This window comes from Equus przewalskii, chromosome 3, assembly GCF_037783145.1.
Source record: "Equus przewalskii isolate Varuska chromosome 3, EquPr2, whole genome shotgun sequence".
Classification (NCBI taxonomy): Eukaryota; Metazoa; Chordata; class Mammalia; order Perissodactyla; family Equidae; genus Equus; species Equus przewalskii.
Genome location: NC_091833.1, coordinates 98,829,241 through 98,851,611, shown reverse-complemented (window position 1 = coordinate 98,851,611; position 22,371 = coordinate 98,829,241). Strand labels below are relative to the sequence as shown.

General features: G+C 43.5%; 1 protein-coding gene and 1 long non-coding RNA gene across 4 annotated transcripts in view; one reads left to right on the top strand and one right to left on the bottom strand.

Moving 5' to 3' along the window:
* Positions 1-1,989: 1,989 nt before the first annotated feature.
* Positions 1,990-22,371, bottom strand: part of LOC103546891 (uncharacterized) — a 34,658-nt gene continuing 14,276 nt past the window's right edge. The window contains exons 2-5 of one of the 2 annotated variants that reach the window (XR_543800.2): positions 9,207-9,415; positions 6,086-6,273; positions 5,604-5,789; positions 1,990-4,940 (exon numbers count right to left, since the gene is read on the bottom strand). This is a non-coding gene — a long non-coding RNA (uncharacterized lncRNA). Of the gene's footprint in view, positions 4,941-5,603; positions 5,793-6,085; positions 6,274-9,206; positions 9,416-22,371 lie in introns of both variants that reach the window. The other variant, XR_011538235.1, reaches the window with a different exon arrangement.
* Positions 5,060-22,371, top strand: part of RBPJ (recombination signal binding protein for immunoglobulin kappa J region) — a 223,212-nt gene continuing 205,900 nt past the window's right edge. For both annotated transcript variants that reach the window (XM_070613033.1, XM_070613034.1), the window contains exon 1: positions 5,060-5,246. In XM_070613033.1, coding sequence (XP_070469134.1) covers positions 5,215-5,246 — 32 coding nt within the window. In that variant the 5' untranslated portion in view covers positions 5,060-5,214. The remainder of the gene's footprint in view (positions 5,247-22,371) is intronic.

Genomic DNA, 22,371 nt, shown 5'->3' with positions numbered 1-22,371 from the left:
AACAGTTTGAGGATGGTTTGTTACGCACAAAAGATAACTGATGAACAAAGTCTTCAACAGGGAGTTCAGCGAGTGGCTGCTGGGTTCACAGTAAATCCCCCTTCTCTAAGCACAATCTCCCAAGTCACAGGCATGGGCTCCCAGCAGCCCTGCTTCCTTGGCCATAGCTGTTTGGTCAAGAGTAAACCCTGTCTTGGGGACCAATCATATTCCGTCTCACATCATGGCAGTACTCTAGATGGCTGGTCCACCCACTCATTGCTGAGGTCTCCAGGGCTGCCTGGTTCTGCTCTTCTCAGGCCTGGTTGTTCTACGGTTCCTCAGATTTCATGAGCTTCCCTGGTATCCTTCAGATAAATCCCACCTCTCCTTGAGATAGCTAGAGCTGGTTTCTGTTGCTTGTACCCTAAACATTCCTAATGGATAGAAGTCCCCTTTGAAGAGTTTGGCCCTCCAGAGGAGGACAGGGTAGTCAGTAAGCATGTTTGAAGGCTCCTTGAGCACAGAGCACCATGCTGGCCTCTACAAAGGAAGAAAGAATGAACACTAGGCACCAACCTTACCCCTGTGGATTTGCCAATGTAGGAGTCCTCCAGGCTCAAGTTTCTGCCTACTTTTTCCCTTGATTTGCAGACGTGGTACCTAAAAAGTGTTCTGCCAAGTCAGTAGACTTTGAGTTATTCCTAATTAACTTGAATTCTAAGACCATGTGTCATCCATGGTTTTACCAGGAAAACCCACAAGCAGGTCTGGCTCTTCACAACTTGCCTAAGGCCATTCAGATCCTTGAAAGATGAGGAACTTACAGTCACTTCTCTTCTTAAGTATCCTACAGCCCAAAAGTGATCTAATGTTTTCCCTTGTGACTTTTGAGAAGACTTGCTTAATTTCTCTCTCTCTCTCTCTCTCTTCTTAAATTTAGCCCTTTTCAGAATTCAGCTAATGTAAGGAAGAGCATTTACCTAACTGATTTTGGCTTTCACTTTTACTTTTACTTGGGATAGGAGCGTTTAAAGGAGAACTGAGAGTGAACTTCTTTGTCGAAGGATTGTGAGACCCTGACGGAAATTGCCAGAAAAGGCAGAGGGAACAGGAGGGGGTAAGCAGACGCTTACATTCCAGGCACTTTTATATATGGAACCCAAACAACCTTGTGAAGTAGGCTTCGGTATGCTTATCTTACAAATGAAGAAACAGAGACATGGAGAGGTGAAAGAGGTTGCCCAAGGTCACAAGAGTCTTGATTCAAGTCCGGGCTTGTTATCAGTCAAGCTCCTAGTTTTCCACCACCTGGCTGCTTTTCCAGGAAGAAAGCAGTGGGAGCTGAGCTGGGTTTGGGGGTGGATGATGTCATATTCTTATTAACGGTCGTTAGAAATGATAATTCCACAGTCTTCCTCGCCTACCAAGATGATTCTATTCCAGTACTTTCCAAAGAGCAAATTTATGTTAGGGCTGTCTCTGTGGTATCAATAAGTGGATATCAATAAATGTTCCAGAAAAAAAGGAGAAATTCCCTCAGTAAATAAGCTGAATCTCCTTGGCGAAGATAAGGTGTGACGTTAGTCAAGGTACATCTTAGGTTGCCATAACAGAGAGATTCTAAAACACAGTGGCTAAAATAGAAGTTAATGTCTCTTTCATATATCAGTACAGAGATGAGTGATCCAAGACTGGCCAAGTGGCTCTTCCATACTCAACATATGGCTTCGAACATGGGGCCAGTGATTACCACTCCTCAGTCAGGAGAAGCCAGAAAAGACAGAGTCCAGGGCAAGAAGCTTTCTCTTTAAGGAGATAATATGTAAGTTACTCATTGCTTGTGCTTTCATCCCATTGGCCTGAACTCAGCCATATGGACACAACCAGATACAAGGGCAGTTAAGAGATGCAGTTTCCAGTTAGGTGGCCAAGTGTCAGGCCGAAACTCAGAAGATTCTATCATCAAAATGCAAAAAGAGAGAACAAACATCAAATGACAACTAGCAGTTTCTCATTGTTCCCAAATTTATTTACCCATGGAACTCTTTTTTTTTATATACAATGTTCCTCAGGACTAGTATTTCATTAAATACTGTATCAGTCAGGACAGCATAGTTAATGATGCAGTAACAAACAACCCCAAATCCCAGAGGCTTAAAACAACGTAAGTTTAGTTCTCGTTCATACTACATGTCCACAGTGGGGAGAAGAATTGGAAGAGAGCATTTGCTCTTTTTTCTGGGAAGGGGGTTGATGGAGAAACCGTCATCTAGAACAATGCTGATTCCCAGGGTAGGGGAGAAGAATGTGGATGAACCATGAACCACCACATCTAACTTCAAGGAAATCTAAGTAGAGCCTCACAGCATTTCATCGCCTTCCTCACATGCATTTCCCTCAAACCAGGCCTGCGCTCCTAGAATTGGGGCAGCTTAGACAGAACCGCCCTGGTTCTCCCATAGTATTCCTCAGTCTATTGAGGAGATGGGGCCTCCTTCCATCTTCCTTGCCCTGATCTTTCACCTTATTGTGCCAGCTAGAGCACCAAATCCAAGCTCTGGATGACGGTGGGAATCGGCAAAAATGTCTCCGGTTACTCCCCTCCCTATAGCTACACTCACACTATCAAAAGGCAGAACCTATTTCTCCAGCTCTTGAATCCGGTCTGGGTTTGTGACTTACTTCTACCAACAAAATGGGGCAGAAGTGACATTGTGCCAGTTCCGGGTCTCAGGGGGCCTTGTATACTTCCACTCCTTCCCTTGGAAGGCTGCCACCACTATGTGATCACTCTGTGATCACTGCGTGATCAAGTGCGGGTTTGTCTGCTGGATGAGGATACGTCACATGGAGTAGAAATGTGCCATCCCAGCTGAGGTTACCCCAGATGAGCCAGTGCCAGCCAACCAGCAGCTGACGGCAGACACACGGATGAACCCAGCTGAGCCAGGCCCAGGCTGATGACCCACGGCTAGACAAATGTTATTGTTTTACAGCACTAAGTTTTGGGCGGCATGGTACATGCAAAAGCTAACCAGCCTAGTGATTTAAGCAGAAAAGGAATTTATTAGAAGGTTGTATCTCCTGAAATACCAGAGCACTGTGAGGCTTAGAGGCTGTGCCCAGAGTCACACTACAGAACCAGCCAGGCACAGAACCACTGTATCTGCCGCTGTGGACACCAACACTGAGACTACACCACGACCCCAGACCCTGGTAGATGCCACCAGGACCACTGACCCTAGGAAAGTGAATGGAGCTGTCCCCAGAATTAGATCACATGCAGGCAAGATATTCTACAAAATAAACAACAGACACAAAGGTAAGGACACCGAGTCAACAAAGCAGGAGGCCTGGAGCCAGGGTCCAGGAAGCCCCCAGTGGTGTTAGACATTAACCCTTTAGGAGTTGAGTGGGGGAGGTTTAGCCCAGGAATCCTGGGGCAGAAGATGACACACTTGGGCAACATCTCTTTACCAACCACTACAGAGCAAGTCAATGTTTTAACAACTAGTAGTACCGCATCAGTGCACACCACCTTCCCCTGCTAACAAAGTCCCTGGTAAGGAGACTAGAACTGCAAGCTTGGCTTAGATTAATCAAGATCCATCCCCACCTTGGTGAACTGGGGTTATCATCACCTTTTCTGGGCACAGGGCCACTCAGTGAACAAAAGAATAAAATCAGGACCCTGCCAGCAAGGAAGGAGGTGACGAGGGAAGATGAACTGGCATCAACAATCAATAATATCTGTGACACACACCCCAATCCACTCCCCAATGATAAGGTGGGATGAGGGGCACCAGACAGGGCACATCAAGGCCCAAGGGTCACAGAGGCCCAGGGTAACCACCATCCCAGTCTACCTGGATCAGGGGTTTCCCAGGACATGGAAGTTTCCATGCTAAAACCAGCAAAGTCCAGGACAAATCAGGACAATTTGGTCACCCTATGGCAAGAGCAATTAGTCCATGACTGCGCGACGTTACTTAAGAGGAGCTAGAAAGGGCCCAAGAGGTCGAGCATCTTGCCGAAGGCACACTGCTAATGCATTCATCCCGCTTCTTAAATCAGTCACAATTTCACTTACGTTCTACAATCCTGTGACACGGCTATTGCTCTACAGGTGAAGACAACGTAATCATAATGTACAGTAATAATACTAATAATAGCCTTTACCAAGTGTCTATCATCTGTCCAGCAGACTTCTAGGCACTTCCCATGTATTAATCTATTTAATCTTCACCATGGTCATGGGAAAGAGGTACCACCATCATCCCCACTTTCCAGATGAACAAACTGAGACACAAGAAAGGATAAGTAGCTTGCCAAGGTCACACAGTTATTAAGTGTCAGGACCAGGACATTCGGGCAGTCAGGCTCCAGAGCATGTGTTCTTTATCACACTGTACGTCTGGTACCCATCTCAGGGCTCATGGCCCGACTGCATGCCAGGCCACATCCACCCACTCCAAAGCCCCAGATCTCACCCAGGCCCTCACTCCAGATGAAATATCCCAGCAGCTGACATGTGTCTACATGAAGAGGGACAGACAGGGAGACTAAGAAGTCACACCTGTGTTTCACACAGGTTGAATCTCTGTTCAAGAAGTTAATTTGCGGGTGTTGCACCGTGGTGTGTGTGATGTTATGGAGTAGAAGGACCTGTGACATGGCACAACCACAGCACTGTACCTCAGCTTTTATAGCTACAAAACTGAGAGTCTGGACCAAACTATAGTGAAGGCCCTGTCTAGGATCGGGCGAATCCAGTTCACACAATGGTTTTAGTTCGACAGAAGTAACTGAAATCAGAAATATCAAGACAGCCACAAAACAGGAAAGAAAATCAAATTAGTCTAAAGCAGCTGTAGCATCATTTCTCTCCTTTTTCACTTGGGTAATTTGTTTCCCAGACTGCTCTTCTATCAAAATCAGGGCAGAGATTTCAGGAGAAGCTGAGGAAATAAGAAAGATTATTTCTTGTTTGTCTTGACAGATATCCTCTATAATCAAAGCACTTCTAAACGCTCCACCCCACACACGCAAAAAAGCTTGTGTCTGCATTTTTTCCCTTAGAGAGAATGTTGACTTTCTTCTTTTCATTTTGGCACTTTCACTTCCTTTGCTGCAAGGTGAAGTGGCCACCAGACTCAGGGTGCAGGACGCTCTCTCTCTCTGCAGTGTTCACGGCACTCGAGCCTCCAGACATATTAAGAGTTTCTCTTCGAAATGATTGGACTGCTCTATCCAAGGTTGTCGAGGTATGTGAGTTCTCTAACAAATTCTCTATGTCTTATCACCCATAAAAGTATTGAATATGCTGTAGCTCGTGACTTATGAATAAGTAAATTGCTTTTTGCCACTGCCTCTTCAAGGTGCAATGAGTTAACCAGCTCCTCTGCCATTTCAGTCTCCACCCTAGACGGTTCTGGTAGCATCACCTCCTCTCTGACGAGGCCTTAGATTACTCAGCAGAAGACCAAGGCAGGCTTAAAGGAAGAGGTTTCTAGTCTACTAACAAGACACTCTCCCTTCCTCATGGCCAATAGCACTGCTCCTTTCATAGGCTCTGTCACATCTCCTCATGTTTTCCTAACTCCAGACTTTCTTTTACTTACCCTTGCAAAGAAACACAAGGAGTTTTCTGGAATCAAAGACATCCATATTGCCTCTAAGTATTTTAAATTTTTAAGTGCTTCCTTTGTAATAAGCTCCTCCAGAAAGGTATCTGTTGGTAGGCAATACTCTTCGAGTTAATTGTTCATTTGAGAGCAGGCTGCTTTCTCTCAGCACAATGCTGGGCTCTGCTGGGGACACAGAAAGGCATACAACATAGTTGCTATCCTCACAATTGTAATCTAATTGGGAGACAAGAATGAACATTCATTCAGATACTCAGTACACAATTATTGAGCGTCTACTGTATACTGTGTATTCAGGAAACCATACAAGTGGTTTCTAAGCACTGAGCTCTGGCCCCCAGGGCAGGGGTTGGGGAATGGAGTCATGACACAAAGGTCACAAATCCACAAAGACCACAAGCATTGTCTGCAAATTTTCATTCTCTTTTTGTTCATCCCTTCATGTGACAAATACTTACTGAGTGTTCATAAACGTGCTGGTGGGATAATGTCTCAGACATGTGCGTGTGTTTTCCAAAAGTATTTGGATGCAGTTGTGATCAATTAAATGTAAGTCCATTTCAAAGTTGTACTGAATTCCTGATGTCCTTTTGTCGTTGATATTTTCTTGGTCAATGGCTACCAGAAGTTCATTATCATCATGGAACTGCATAAAAGAGTTAAGAAAATGTGTTCTGATACTGAAACATGGGGAGAAAGATAACGCAGAGTGCATAACAGTACCAGAAGGTGTGGGGTTTTGTAGGAGAGCAGCAAAGAGTCTAGAGGCAAAGAAACCAGGGAGCTGTGGGGGGAAGCAGAGAAGTCCCCGATTCAGTTTTTAACCAACCCTTCACCGTGTCAGTCTAGGGTATGAAAAGGACATTACTCTAAATAAGGCACAGAAAGTCTTCCTTTCAAAATGATTTAACGACAAATTTTTTATATAATTTTACATATTTTATATGACAAGTAAATCAGGAACATCCAAATCTCAGCCTTATGATCAATGCTGATCACTTAGTTCCATTTCAATAGTTTAGGTTTTGCAAAAGCAAAATATACCGTAATTCTCTGTTCGTGGTTCTTTATACTTTTCGAAGTGCTTTCCTTGTACATTATTTGATGGAATGTCACCAGAATTATGGACAAGACAGAAATCATTATCCCCATTTCATAGATGAAGCTAGAGGGCTTCAGAATAGGCAATGATAGAGAAAGACAAAAACCATATGATTTCACTCATATGTGGAAGATAAACAAATACATGGACAAAAAGAACAGACTAATAGTTACCAGAGGGGAAGGGGGTTGGGGGATGGACACAAGGGGGAAAGGGGCACATATGTATGGTGACTGACAAATAGTAATGTACAACTGAAATTTCACAATGTTATAAACTATTATGACTTCAATAAAATAATATTAAAAAAAAAAAAAGCTAGAGTTGGCCTGGTGGCATAATGCTTAGGTTTGCACACTCCACTTTAGCAGCCTGGGGTTCACAGGTTCGGATCACAGGGGCAGACCTATACACTACTCATCAAGCCAAGCTGTTGAGGCATCCCACATACAAAATAGAGGAGGACTGGCACAGATGTTAGCTCAGGGACAATCCTCCCCAAGCAAAAAGAAGAAGATTGGCAACAGGTGTTAGCAAAGGGCCAATCTTCCTCACCAAAAAAAAAAAAAAGAATAGGCAATGGATTATGCAGATACAAAATGAGCAAGGGTTAGCTAGGTAAAATGGTCAGGAAAATAGATTATGAATAAACATAAAATGATCCTGGGACATATAACCTGGAATTTGGGAAGGAGGAGGTAAGCTAGAATCCCATTCTTCTACTGGCCATCATTCAAGTTCTAACTAAGAATTCCATTCTCACTTTAAATGCCAACCTCTTAAAATTGAAGTGCACACATTTTAAGAGGGCCCAGGAAAAAATATTTTTGAAAGAATGGAAAATAAAATCTAGAAAGGAAAGTGCAAGAAGCAGAATGATGCACAACAGGAAAACTTAAGGGCAACTGAACGAGATTCGAGTTGGCTGAATGGGGCTCAACCAACCAGTAACGTCTGTTAACTATACTGTCAGGGAACAATCATTTGTGTGGCATAAAAATTCTGAAAATTAAACTCTTTGGGGTCTCTTTTAGGAGATGCATATTTCAGTGAGAGGCAGTTCTGTCACAAGGAAAGGCTTGGGTTTCAATTTTGCCTTGAGTGCACATTAGCCATCAGGCCACTCCTTAATACTTAAGCTCTCTGAACTTCCATTCTTTCCATCTCTAAACCGAGTGTGATAGTACTTTCCTTGCCCAGTTGTTTCCAGGATTCAAGACGTATGCAGAGCACCTAGGAAGGCACTCAGGACATGGTAGGAACTCCAACAGAGGGAGCTGGTGCATTGGGTGGTGCTTCTGGTTTAAATTAGCATGTGATCTCGTGGCCTGAGCAGTAGACTGTGAGTCAAAAGACCTGGGTTTGAATCCTGACTCTTCCACTTAGTAACTGGAAGACGTGCTATTGTTGAAGGTATTGAAGTTTATTTATCCTGAATCTCTTCCCATGTAAAAATGAATAGAATCTCCCTTCCTATTTTTAGTTTGAGGTTCAAACGAAATGCTATATGTGAAATAGCTCTTAAATATATAAATGTGATACAAAAATAGAATATCACTGCCACTAAGTCTTTGAAAACTAATCATCTAGGTTAAAACATAGACGTGGCACTGTATGTGTAATAAAGGATCATTGTAGCAGGAATACAGGGTAGAATTCTATCCATCTTTTCAGAAGTCCTAATAACAATGGCCAAAAGCAAATCTCAAATTAAAATAAAAAATTTTTAGTTAGCATAAGGGGAAAATTCTCAATTTTAAAGATGAGCAAACATTTGAATAGGCTTACAAGGGTCACGATGGACTGGGTGACATCAGAAAGGATGAACAGCCACCTGTCCTGGGGAGTTTTCAGAGAATCAGAGTCCCAAAGCTCAGGAGGGAGCAGAGAGAGTGCAGCCACCTCCCTTGTCTGACAGAAGAGGAAACTGAGGCCCAGAGAAGTGAAGTTAGTTAATTGCAAGGACATCCACTTCAAGGGACCCTTGTGGCAAGCCTGCCACTTGCCTTCTGCCTTTGGCTTCTGCTCAATGTTTGCCATGACTACACTGTCACTTCTGTTCAAATGCATACCCCCGTGTCTTGAAAATCTCTGCATCTGGTAAATGGGAAGGACTGGAGACCAATCTTAAACTGTCTGCTCAGCCAGAGGGTAAAATCGCCCCCGAATGTTTCAGTGCGGGGCTGGTGGGCAGCGAGGGGCTGGCAAGCCACATCTTGACGTTCCTCCCATCCTTATGCATTGATGATGTCATCCAGGAAACATTTCAGCAACATAGATGGAACTAAATGTCTTGCCAGGTGGTAGCTTGTGACATATACAGACAGTCCCTGCTCACAAAGAGAGACTACAGAGGTCCCATACATACAAACAGCTGCTGCCATCCGCCCGGCCCCCACCACCTTGCAGCTGCCATGGGCTCTGTGAAAAAATTAAAAAAGAAAGAAAGAGGAGAGAAAAAAACTTGGACCACTTACAGATTCGGCACATTCAGGGGCTGAGGAAGGGAAGAAGCTGTGGAAACAGGAACCGTGTAAGGGAACGGACTCCCAGAACCAATTTCAGCCGGGTGACCTGGCAGCAGCTCCCACTCTCTTTGCCCTGAAAAATCTCCTCCCGGCAATGGCGGTCCTCTCCCATCGGTGCTGCCGGAAATGTTATCAGTGCAGCACGCCACCCTCAAAGCCTTCTTGGAGAAAGGCAGGCAGGAAATAAATAGTAATTAATTTACCATTAGAATTCTCTTTCAAAAAGTCAGTCTCCTTTATAACCGTTAATAACAAGAACACCTACCTCATGGGGCTGTTGTGAAGAAAAAGTAAATCAATGAATAAAAAGTCCTTAGAACTGTGCCCAATATGTGATATAACACTAAGTATAATAAAAATATTAGCTGTCTTTACAACTATGATTATTTCCATTTTACAGATGAGAGGAGTAATACTTAGAGAGGTTAAATTACTCTATCTAGACCACATAACTGGATTCAAATCCAAGTCTTTCTCCAAATCCTATCATCTTAACCACTGTGCTATAAATAGTCATATGCTTGGCATTTAGGGCAAGAGCGTATGGAGGTGGAGGATGTTAGGGGCAATCATTCACACATTAGCAAGAATTAATTCAATCAGATTCTTTTCCCAATGAAAATCAGCTGAGCTCAGGAAACAAAAATTTTGACTGGTAAGGAGAACAAGTAAGTTTTTGGGGGTAAGAGCAGGAAAGCCCTGGGCGAGGGACCACAGCTGGCTATTGGGTAGGAAGCTTGGAGACAGCGATGCCCAAGAAGATAGGAGATGTAGACAAAAAAAGGCAGTTTGGAGAGAGTCAAAGGTGAATTCTGACCCATGAGAAATTTCGTCTAGGTCTGACCCTACACCCAGGATAAGGGGAGGAAGATTTCTGTCTTTATCCCCACCCTATCTCTTGTCCCACCTAGGGCTCCTGATAATTTATTAGTACTCTTGGTAGACTATGAGATAGGTTAAATAAACTGTTTCCAAGCTGGTTGGAAACATAATGTTTCCGTTTGTAATGCATTTCTTTGGGGAAATGTGTGCCGAGTTCCAAACAAACGACTTCTAATTTAATACAATGCACGTATACTTTGTCTCCATGGGCTGGGCACTCTGCTAGATGCTGGGAATGAGAGAGTAAATATAAGGCAAGATCCCTGCCCTCGGGCGGCCTGGAGCCCCGTGGGGAGAGATGTATAAGCAAGTAAGAGACAACGTGCTGAGTGTAACAGGAGCCGCGTGCACAAAGCGCCTTGGAACACAGAGAAAGGGGACAGGGAAATTACTTTTAAATCAGCTTTTGGAATCCAGTCCCTCTGCAAGTTGGGAACTGCATGCAATACGCTAGAAGCTACGGGAAGGACGCGCTTCCCGTTTCGTACTGAATGAACTCATTCTTCAACCAGACCGTTGCCTGCTTTTTTCCTGGCAAGTGGTGCTATCAATACCTGTGTTTTTTTCTAAGAGGTTAGAGACAGAGGTGATTGCCTGGACTCAACTCAGACTGCTGTGCTTTGAATCTGACTTTCACTTACTAACGATATGACCTTGACGTTACCTCTCTCCGTCTCAGTTTCCTTATCTGTAAAACGGAGCCAACGAAAATACTTTCTTTGGAAATAGAGTTCCGGGGAGGGCTAAGGAGCTAACGCGTGCAAAGTCCGGCGCCCGAGATGGAGGAAACGTCTTCCTCAGATCCGGCCGTTGTTAACAGAGGACAGATAGGAAACCCTGGCTTCAAAAAACTCCTCAAGTAGAGCCGAGTTTCTAAGACATAGCTTTAAGTGATACACAGTTTAAGGGAGCATTATTAAACTTTAATAGCATATATTTATCTTCATGATTGGAAGGAAAATATATATAGCACATCAAATCCTATGATTTCTTAGAACGAATAAAGAATTTTAGAAAGTAAATTAACTTTCAGAAAACTATTTAGTGAATAATAGTCAGATATTACATCTTCTCTTCCAAAATAACTGTCACGAGCTGACTGTGACAATCAAGTTGAGACTGGAACAGCAGACAGAGGGGTCACTTTAAATCTTTCTTTCTCTCCTTTCTTCTTTTCTTTTGTTTACACTGGGCATGGTTTGAATTCATTTTATTTTTCTTAACTTTAAATATATATGTGAAAATATCCATTAAAGTGTTCTCTAAATTTAAAAAAAAAAAAAAAGGGATATGGGAAAAAAACATGACAGAGATTAGGAAACGCAGCCGGCCATGGGCTGCCTTCCTGTGTTTTCTCACTGTCATGAAATTCAAACCTTCCATCTATGACTCTGGGTAAAGGCCCCATTTCCTAAGGCGGAATCGAAGCAGAGTGCATCTGAATAGCAGAAAAGAATGCCTTCTGCATGCCCGCGCTTTCTTGGCCCGGATTTCAATCCTGGTGGAAAAATTCCCTGAAGCCGACGACAGCTGAGCTCCTCGCCTGGAATTCAGATGATCAGAAAAGTAAAATTATACCCTGAGGTTCTGGGGGCTCTTGAGTAGCTTGCAATGACCACAAAGGACAGAGAGGGGACCTGCCACCTGTCTGCCTCCCCACCATGAGCTGGGAGCTGAAGCTCAGCAGATTCAAGTTTGGTAGAAGCAGTGGGGAGGAGACGTAAGAAGGGAACAGAAGGACAGGCCTGTCTGTGTCAGCTCATACCCTGGGTTTCCCCCAAGTCGCAGGAAGGTCTCTGGGGCCCCCAGTCATCTTTACCCCTTGTTTGTAAAAATCACCTCCAGGAAAGTCCCTCTGTCTAACACAACAGTTGGCCTTTGAAGCCTATGGAATGGTCATGTCTAGACGGGGTTTCCCTGGGGTCAGTATCCCCATTGGGGCTCCCCACTGACAGGCTTGCGCAGAGCAAATAGAGTGTGTCAAAGGCAAACAGGACCAAGAGACACTATTTGCTGGGTCTTTAAAGATGTCTGTTGAGCAGAGGTTTAGCTGTACCAGCCACTGTGTCTTCTGCTCTCTTACTCCACCCATCGAGATGTCCTCCCCTGACTGGGCAGCCTCCTCTCCCCTCCACCAGCCTGGTCACAGAGTCTTTATTCCCCTCGCCATGGAAGATGGAAGCAACTAATCCCCTTGTGGGACCCACCCTGGGAGAGGAAGGTACAGAGGACCATGCACTCACTGAGCCATGGGCAGGGGCTCAGATAAATCCCTTCACATCAGCCTCAAGAATAGGGTTGTCAGGTACAGTGAGGACACCCAGTTAAATGGGAAGATCAGAGAAATAAGAAATAAGGTTTTAGTATAAGTGTGTCCTAAATATTGCATGGGACATACTTATATTAAAAAGTCATTTGTTGTTTGTCTGACATTCCAATTTAACTGGGTGTCTATATTTTTATTTGCTAAATCCAGCAACTCTACTCAAGAACGGCCTCTTGAGGCTGGCATTATGATTCCTATTTTGGAGGTGGGGAAAATGAGGTTTAGAGAGATTAGTGACTTGCCGGAAGCCACAGTGCCTGTGGGTGACAGAGTAGAGATGAGATTTTTCAAGCCAGAACCACTGATTTCATGATCAATGCTGGTTCTACACAGGGATCCAAGCCTTCAAGAAAGGGATAGATGAGGGGCTAATGGAGGAAACTGAGGCATTCTCTAAAGAGTTTGGGGGGATTCTTGAATGCCTTACTCAAAATGTGGATAATCACGCAATGAACACTTGGTAGATGTAATTGAATTGAGTTATTGCTGTGCTTGGTAGCTAAAAGGTTACTCCTTACTTATAAACACTCTTAGGAAAAGACTTGCTCCTCACTCCCGGCTCAAGTCCCCCTTCAACACTACCCTTCAGCGCCTGGAGGGAGCCCTTCACTCCATGCGTGTAGGCAGTGGTAGATGAGGTCATGGAACAGAGCTCCAAGAGAAGCTTCGAGTCGTGTTACATCCATTTAACACATGGAGGAAACCCACAGGACTGAAGGAATTGGCTGTCCCAAGGAATAAACCAGTCCTCTCTTGCCTGGACAACCTTCCAAGCTCAGCGTGTGCAGCCCAGTCACCTTGCTTGAGCCAAGCTGCCCCACCAGAACTCAACAATATCTCTCGGTACTTCAGGCAACTTTGTTTTAGGGGAGCAGAGGCTGTGAGGATAGAAAGAGGGAAGGGGTGTCCTGAGGGAACTCTTTCTTGGCCGAAGGTAAAATCAGTCATGTGAGGCACAGTTTGCATAGATGCAAAGTTCCTTCAGCCTGGTTTCCTCCTTAGAGGAGTGAAGCTCTGTGAATCTGCACATGGGAATCTAGACGAACAAGCAGCTCAGAGATGTCCATAAGTCTCCAGATCCGGCGGGAAATTTGCCATGCCCCTGTGCACAGGGAAACATCATGGCCTCCTCTTCTTTGCTCCCAGCCTTTTCCTCCAGATCCTCACGGAAGGAGCCATGGGAGGATAAGGTAGTGAGGGCCACGGAAATGGTATCAAAAGAAAACGTGGACCCAAATCTGCCACCACCAGCAAAGTGGGCTACCTTATAATCATTGTATTTTCTGACAATCAAAGAGATAAACGCTCATTGTGGAAAAGTTTGAAAATGCCAAAAAGTATAAAGAAAAAATAAAAACTACCTATAATCCCATCACACAGAGATATGGCCTCTCCTAAAATTGTGATTAATTTCCTGAGGATCTCTGTCCATATAATAAATAGAATGGGACTCATACTACACATATGACTTTGTATTCCAATTCTTTTTTTTTTTTTAAAGATTGGCACCTGAGCTAACAACTCTTGCCAATCTTTTTTTTTTTTTCTGCTTTTTCTCCCCAAATTTCCCCAGTACATAGTTGTGTGGGTCCTTCTAGTTGTGGCATGTGGGACGCCACCTCAGCAGGTCCTGACAGCAGTGCCATGTCCTCACCCAGGATCCGAACCAGCAAAACCCTGGGCCACTGAAGTGGAGTGTGCGACCTTAATCGCTCTGTCACAGGGCCGGCACCCCCGATCTTTTTTTTTTTTTTCCAATTCTTTTTAACCTAACAAGTCATAAACACTTCTCTGACACCATGAAAGATTTTCCAAAGAATCTTTATGACTTTGATGAATCTTTCACGGATGCCTTGAAAAAGGCCAAAATTAATTGTTCTCTTCTTGTTAAACATTTAGAGTGTTTCCAATGTTTCTCCCTAAGAGAAATAGCATAGCAGTGAACATCTTCTTCACATACATTTTTATCAGACCCTTGGCATCTGTTCCCTCATGTCTAGAATCTAACATAAAATGGCATCTGATCTGACTCAAAGATGCGTGTTTTATCATGTTTTCTGCTTTACATGCTCTCCAAAGATCACTATGTCCTACAGAGGCCCCAACAACTGCACTAGCTGGAGAGCTACTGGGGTGGGTTACAGAACAAGGACCTCATGGTCCCTTGTCAAATGAAGGGGCTCCTACACAGCAGGAAGTCCCAGCCTCTCAGACTCAGGCGGTGGTTTACAGGGAGAGAAACAGAGAGACAGAGAGAGACAGAGAGACAGAAAGAGAGCAAGAGAGAGAGAAACAGGAGACAGAAAGACAGAGAGAGAGAGAAAGCCCAGGAACAATTTTCAGAGAAACCACCACACGATGCAATTCCGCTGGGAATATGACGATAAAAGTCCTCAGAACTGTGCCGCTCCGTATTTTTACAGAACCGTTGCTTGCTGATTTAGTTAATGATAATGTTGGCTTCCAAATTTCCTCTAAAAGTGAGTCTTAAGTGTTCTCAACTTGGACGGGGCTGGCTTAAAAATAAACAAATAAGTTATATAAGGCCAAATTTTGGAGGATCAGGTTTTGGAAGCCAAGGCTCTGGTGTGGGATGAAAGGGGCCCGCCTCCCATCTCGCAGCCGGGCCTCACGTGCAGCCTGCAGGGTGGAGCGGCAGGGCGCGATTCAGCCTCCTCTGAAAGCCAGCTTCTAATCTGAGCACCAACACCCACCAGGAACTCATGCAGCCTGCACCCTACGGCGCCTAGAAACACTCTCGGGGCTTAGAAGACAGTGAAGAGAAACAAAAAAGCAAGCGCAACCACTGGGCGATGATGACAGACTTCTTTTTCTTTCCTCTCTTCCAACATTAGATGCTTTGAAGGATTTAATGGTGTTATTCAAGAGCTGTCATCTTCCGTGTGAGAGCTGGCTGTGGTTCTGGGAAGTGAAGTGATTACTGGGTACTGCCTTTTGAAAGCTTTTAGGGCTCCTCCAGGAAGAAGGTCAGATTCCCCAAAGTTGCCAGTGTGGATGGAGCCCCACTTTGGGTCCCGCTGTGGGAGCCCCTGCATGGGACAGAAGAGGACCGATACTCTGGTGGGATCCAGACTCCCCCACGCACTCCTAGAGTAACGGGAATATATGAAATGTCACAAAGGAGTCCATTCATTCAAGTACTTACATCACATAATTATTAAGAGCGTAGTAAGTGGGAGGTGCTGAGGGGCTAAGAGTTAAACGATAAAGTAGAATGGGCCCTGCTCTCAAATTGCTGATTGTGGTGCCCATCACAAATGGCGATACAGACCAGGGATCTACAGGGACCAAGAATGTGAAGGAAACGCACTACTCAGTTCTAGCTGGTAACTGGATTCCTGGAATGCAGGCCCACTGTGGCCAGAGCGTTCGATTTTCCAAAACAGAAGAATGTGATTTTTCTGTAAAATATCCTGACTTTTAAAAAAGTTGGCAGAATTTTTCTAACACTACGCAAAATAAACAAAATGTACCTATAGGCTGGGTCAGGACAAGGCACCAGGATGAACGTCTGATACAGACTATATTTGTTAGTATAGACTGACATCTACCCTTATGAAAAGCACTTTACACAAGCAATATGGTTAATATGCTCACATTTTTGTTTAAAACCATGTGTTCACACAGAGAAAAAAGATGGAAGGTGATACATCAAAATGGTAACAGTAAATATCCCGGATGGTAGGATTATAGATGATTCCTTTCCTCGTTGTTTTTTCTGTTTTTAATGGAATTTTTGTAATGAGTATGCATTGTTTCTATAATCAGAATTTTCAATAAAATTAAAAATTTTATTTAAAAACCTGAATGCTTTTAGATTAGTACAGATAAAATATTAAGAAAGTTTTAAGAAATAAAAAAAAAAGAATTGAGAATGAGAATTACTGAAAATTATTAAGAATAATAAAGTTTGAGTAATAAGAAAATAAATTGTGCAGGTTGGACACTTTCAATGCCAGAGGAAGAGGGATGAATGCTCACTATTGGCTTTACAGATATTATCTTACTTACTCTTCCCAACTTTTTTGTAGTGGTGCTGCTGTTTTTCCCATGCACAGGGGAGATGATGAGGCTTAGAGAGGTTAAGTAACCTGCCCAAGGTCACACAGCTCATAGGTAGCAGAGCTAGAATTCAAAAACCCAAGTCTTCTGCCTCCAGAGGCTGTGTGTTCTCCTAACCTCAAGCAAGAGATTATTAGAAGCAAAGTGAGTTGAGGAAGGCCGGGGAGAAGGCATTCGATCTGGGCCTTGAAGATCCAGTGACAGCTCAACCCCTAAACACAGGAAGGAAGCAATGTCACCAAGGTAGTAGAGATGATACTGGAGGTGTCAAAAGAAGGCTGATGAAGTGAGATAAGTGGGCTGGAGACAAAATCAGAAGAGTCCTAAGTACTAACTGCCATGCTAAGGAATTAGGCCTTATTGATGGTCAGTGGGAGCCATTGATGTTTCCAGTGAGATGGGTGCCATGGTGTATGGTGTATGGCGAGATGTTTTGGTGTATTGCCAGAGCTGCCATAACAAAGTACCATGGTCTGGTGGCTTCAACAAGAGAAATTTATCTTCTCACAGTTCTGGAGGCTTAAAGTCCAAGACCAAGGTGCCAGCGGGGTTGTTTCCTCTGAGGCCTCTCTCCTTGGCTTGCAGACGGCGCCTTCTCCCTGTGTCCTCGCGTGGCCTTTTCCCTGTGAGCACAGCCTCCTCTCATAAGGACACCAGTCAGATTAGATGGAGGCCACGCTAACGGCCTCATTTTAACTTAATTTACTCTTTAAAGGCCCTATCTCCAAACACAGTCACATTCTGAGGTCCTGGGGGTTAGGGTTCAACAGGAGAATTTTGAGGGGATATAGTTCAGCCTGTAACACGTGGTGCTATGGAAAGAGCACTGGACTTGGGGAGTCAGAAGCTCTGAGTCTGAATACTGCCACTACCACTTAGCAGATGTGGGACCTTAGACACTTTTGCCTGTCGTTCATTAAAAAAAAACCAACAGAGAACATATATCTTGTCTACACTGCAGGGTTGTGGTGAGGTTCAAATGAAATAATGCGTGTGGAAGTGCTTTGCAACCTACAGGGACCTACCCAGTGATTGGAAATTAGCGTCTTGCCAAGTCGGACATACTGCTCTGCACGGAGTAAGGTCTCAAATACTCATTTAAGGGAGAAATGAGCATTACAGAAGCACCTCTCTGTCCTGACAGTGCAGGGAGGCAGAAACAGCTCAGCACTACGGGAACCCAGAGTGATTCATAAAAATAGTTGTTCCACCTAATTTTTGTGAAAGACTGATCAAACATTCCTCATGTATTTTCAAACCAGCTTTCAAAGTGGATTCAAAATAATTAATGCATTTTTAATGCATTACATCCATTTTAAACATTTTAGGGCCCCTTGACTACTTCAACAAACAGGCATTTACATTTGAATTTTAATCTGTAAGTCCAAATTAAACATTTGTTGAGTATCTATAATGTGGAACACACTGGAATACACGAGTTTCCCAGATTTCTCTTTAATCCTCAGAACCACTCTGGTCTGGAAAAAGGCCGAGCGTGACCATGGAAATTGACTGTTCTTCAGAGCACAGGCCAAGGTGGGGACCTGAACTCAAATTTTCTGACATGATTGTCTTAGGACATTTGGGCTGCTATGACAAAATATTGTAAGCTGGGTAACTCATAAACAACAGGAAATTTATTTCTTACAGTTCTGGAAGCTGGGAAGCACAAGATCAAGGCACCAGCTGATTCAGCGTCTGGTGGGAACCTGCCTCCTAGATGGCCATTATTATTATTATTATTATTTTTACTGCTAACTTCACAGAGTGGAAGGGGCAAGGGAGCTCTCTGGGGTCTCTTTCACAAGGCCGCTAATCCCATACATGAGGGCTCCACCCTCATGACCTAATTACCTCCCAAAGGCCCCACCTCCTGATATCGTCACCTTGGGGGTTAGGATCTAACATGGGAATTTAGGGGGACACATTCAGACCATAGCAATGATGTCATCTATTTCCCCCCATTCTCTTCAGCACAAAAACAGCCCACATGAGCAGGAACCATCTCTGCTCCAGAACCCTAAAAATTTATCTTATCTGTGAAAAATGTGTTATTAATTATTGCTATGTTTTCTCTCCTGATTTTCCTGAAGCTCTTTAGCTCCACATGACCGGTCCCATATCAGCACAAGGTCACATCCAAAGAAGCACTGTCCAAATACCCAACGGAGATTTTTAAAAAATATTTTCATCTCTGATTTGCATCATCTTCCAAAACAAAATTAAAGAGGATGCAATTCACAACCTCCCGGCAACACTTAGAACTCCTAAATTCTCCCACACCCAACACAGCTACTTCCATCCGTCTCTCTATACCTGTAGACCACAAAGACTATTCTCTCTCCCCTCTCTTCTCCATCTCCCAACTTTTTATTTAACTCCTTTTTACGGGACAGAGGACCGGAAAGAGTCAGGGCGCAGGATCACATTGGTAATGGTTGACCCATCGCACACAGATACGGTTCTCCACTGCCACTGAGGCGCCTGACACAGGCGTTGCTCGTTTTAAACCACAGCGTGTTCTTCCCTTCAGTTCTGTCTCGTTATGCTCCCAACCACTCACACACCTAGAAGGTAATTTAACCTTAGGAAGGGAAAATAAATGAGATTTTGGGAAATTTTTCTAACAGATTTAAGGCTGGGTAGTGGTGGCGTAGGAAATGGCTCTCTGCGTCCTTATCAGAACTCACAGCCCATGACGCTTTCCTCTCCACAACAGGTTCGAGCCGGGCGGTCACAGCTCTGAATCGCCCTCTATACCATTAAGGACACTGAAATGTCCCAGAGTTGCCCAGAAGGACTCACAGCTTGCCAGAAAGCACAGAAATAGATACCAATCTACCTATAAATGCAGGACTTTTTTTTAGGTATTGACGTCATTTGGGGGAGGGGATTCGTTTTTGGGGGAGGGGTTTGTGTGTTCAAAGTGGTTTTCCTTTTGCAAAGTGGCAAATTTCCTAAGGTATTTTTCACCCTCAAACTTTCTGCAACCTTTCTGGACACCCTCTGCCTGTGTCAAATGGAAGCCCCGGGAAAGTCATTGGGAAGACAGCGGCAGGAGACGGCGAAAAAAACGCTTTCTCCCCTCGGCTGCGCTGTCCGGGTAATTTGTTTTCCTCCTGGCTGTAAAGGAAACGTCAGAGAGTTTCGCTCCTTCCAAACCTCTGAAACTGGAGTTAGGAGGTAGTATGGAGGACGCCAGGAAAAATAATTTCTTGGGGTGGTTTGATGCTTTCTGAGGCCTTTCTTTACTAGTGACCTGCAATACTAATTACCCAGCCTTCCTGCCTGAATAAGACGTTTCTATGATGATTCAGGGCTGTGGAAGCCAGCGTCAATAAACAGGCCATTGAAATTCAATTCTATTGCATCTGAGAGCTGGAGTCTTTGAATCCTCACAGGCAAATGCAGTCTACTTGTAATCGAAGCAAGCGTTGGGCATAGGGAAAGGGGCACGCACTGCTAGGCACGATGGAGGGAAACGAGTCTGATGGTGGTCCGCCTGAGTACAGAAAAATTTCTTTCAGCTCCCTTTTTAAAAAGAGAGATCAATGCGTAAGGAATCCTGGTTCTACTATTTATTGGCTGTGTGACCTTTAGCAAGTTACTTAATCTCTCTGTGCCTCATTTTCCTCATCTGTTAAATGGACATGATAACAGTACCTACTTCCTAGGGCTTTTATGAGATTTAAACGAGCTAATGTTTGTAAAGCAATTAGAACAATCCTGGCACATAGTGAGTGCTATATGCGTGTTTGATAAATACACTGTGAGGAAATAGTCATGTTTAACCAAATCAAGCAGAGTAATTTGAAGAGTGCTGTTGGCTGACCCTGCCCTGGGGGTCTGACCGCTCTCCTTCCTGCAGAGTGAGCCTGGGGGGGCGTTACACCGAGGTCAGGGCTGAGTAGCCCTTCTAAGACAAACCAAGGAATGGGGCAACGAGACTCACAGGTCACGGCCATTTGCTTTCACAGACCCGCCAACACCCACTCTCAGAAACTAAGTCAGCAGACTTCCAAATTTTTCACTCAAATACTCCCTAAAAATGAACTTTGAAAACCAAACCTCCTCACACATTCTTAATTTAGCTAAACTTTAATTTACCATTTCAATTTAAGATTAAATGATTCCAAAAGATTCCCCAAATATTATAAAAATTATTTGAAAAGTTAAATCACTATTTTAAACAAATCCCTTGGAACCACGATCCCAGCAGTACCCTACAATTTGCCACCCACTATCACCCATTTAAAAAGTTACAGAGCCAGCCCTGAGGGCCTAGTGGTTAAAGTTCAGCACTCTCACTGCTTCAATGGCTGGGATTCTGTTCCTGGCCGTGGAACCACACCACTCGTCTGTCAGTAGCCATGCTGTGGTGGTGGCTCACATAAAAACACTAGAAGGACTTACAACTAAGATATACAACCATGCACTGGGGCTTTGGAGAGAAAAAAAAAAAGGAGGAAGATTGACAACAGATGTTAGCTCAGGGCAAATCTTTCCCTGCAAAAAAAAATTAGGGGCCAGCCGGGTGGCACAGCAGTTAAGTTCTCACGTTCCACTTCGGCAGCCCAGGGTTTGCCAGTTCAGATCCCGGGTGCAGACATGGCACTGCTTGGAAAACCATGCTGTGGCAGGCATCCCACATATAAAGTAGAGGAAGATGGGCACGAATGTTAGCTCAGGGCCAATCTTCCTCAGCAAAAAGAGGAGGGTTAGCAGCAGATGTTGGCTCAGGGCTAATCTTCCTAAAAAAAAAAATTATTCAAACAAGCTTTTCTTTCACACTCAGAAATCCTACATTGTTCTTTTATCTCCTTGAACTGCTGTTTCTCTTTCTCTTCGTCCTCAGAATTGTATCCTCATATATTTTTTATAAGTTAAAGTCTCTTGTTGATCATCCTGTTGTGCTTCTCAGCAACACATATATAAATATTAATTTTTTTTCTCTGACCACTAGGCTCTAACTGTAAAAAAAAAGAAAACAAAAATTCCTCTGGATTCAAGTATCGTGAGTTTTTAATAGTACACAATTGATCAAAACCACAATAATATATTTCAACTTTTGATATATAATTATAATACTAAAAGTAATTTTTAATGCATCTCAATGAAATGGGTGGAGATATTTTCCCCCAACTAGCTCGTATATTCAGGAATGACTGTTACTTATTAAGAGTAAGGTCTATTAACAAAGAGACAGGGTTTAGAACCATTCCTATTCATTTTTCTTTTTCATAGATGTGAACACTGAGAACCTTTATTCACATAAATAATTAAATGGAAAGGGAAGGAATTTTCGTAAACAACTGCCATTCAATTCTTTGAACTTCTTCTGATTTGTATGCCCCAAACACAAAATAATTCTTAAGCATCTATCATTTTGACTGTCTTCCTACAATTCTGTTGAAAACAAATAATTGGAAACCATCTAACAATAAGTCCTTGAGATGGGACTTATTGTCATTAATGTCTTATTCTGTGAGGCATACCAAAAAGGCCAAGACATGGTTTTTTCAGTTCTATTGAGGGATAATTGACATATAACAGAGGATTAGTTTTAAGCGTACAACATGATGATTTGATACATGTTTATATTGTGAAATGAGTACCGCAATAGATTTAGCTAACATCCATCACCTCAAATGGTTACAATTTTTTTTTCTTTTGCTGAGTACTTTTAAGATGTAATGTACAACATGGTGAGTAAAGTTAAAAATGCTATATATCGTATATTTGAAAGTTGCTAAGAGAGTAGATTTGAAAGTTGCCAAGACTGTTAAATTACTGTTATTTTACCTGTCATCCTCTCACTTAGAG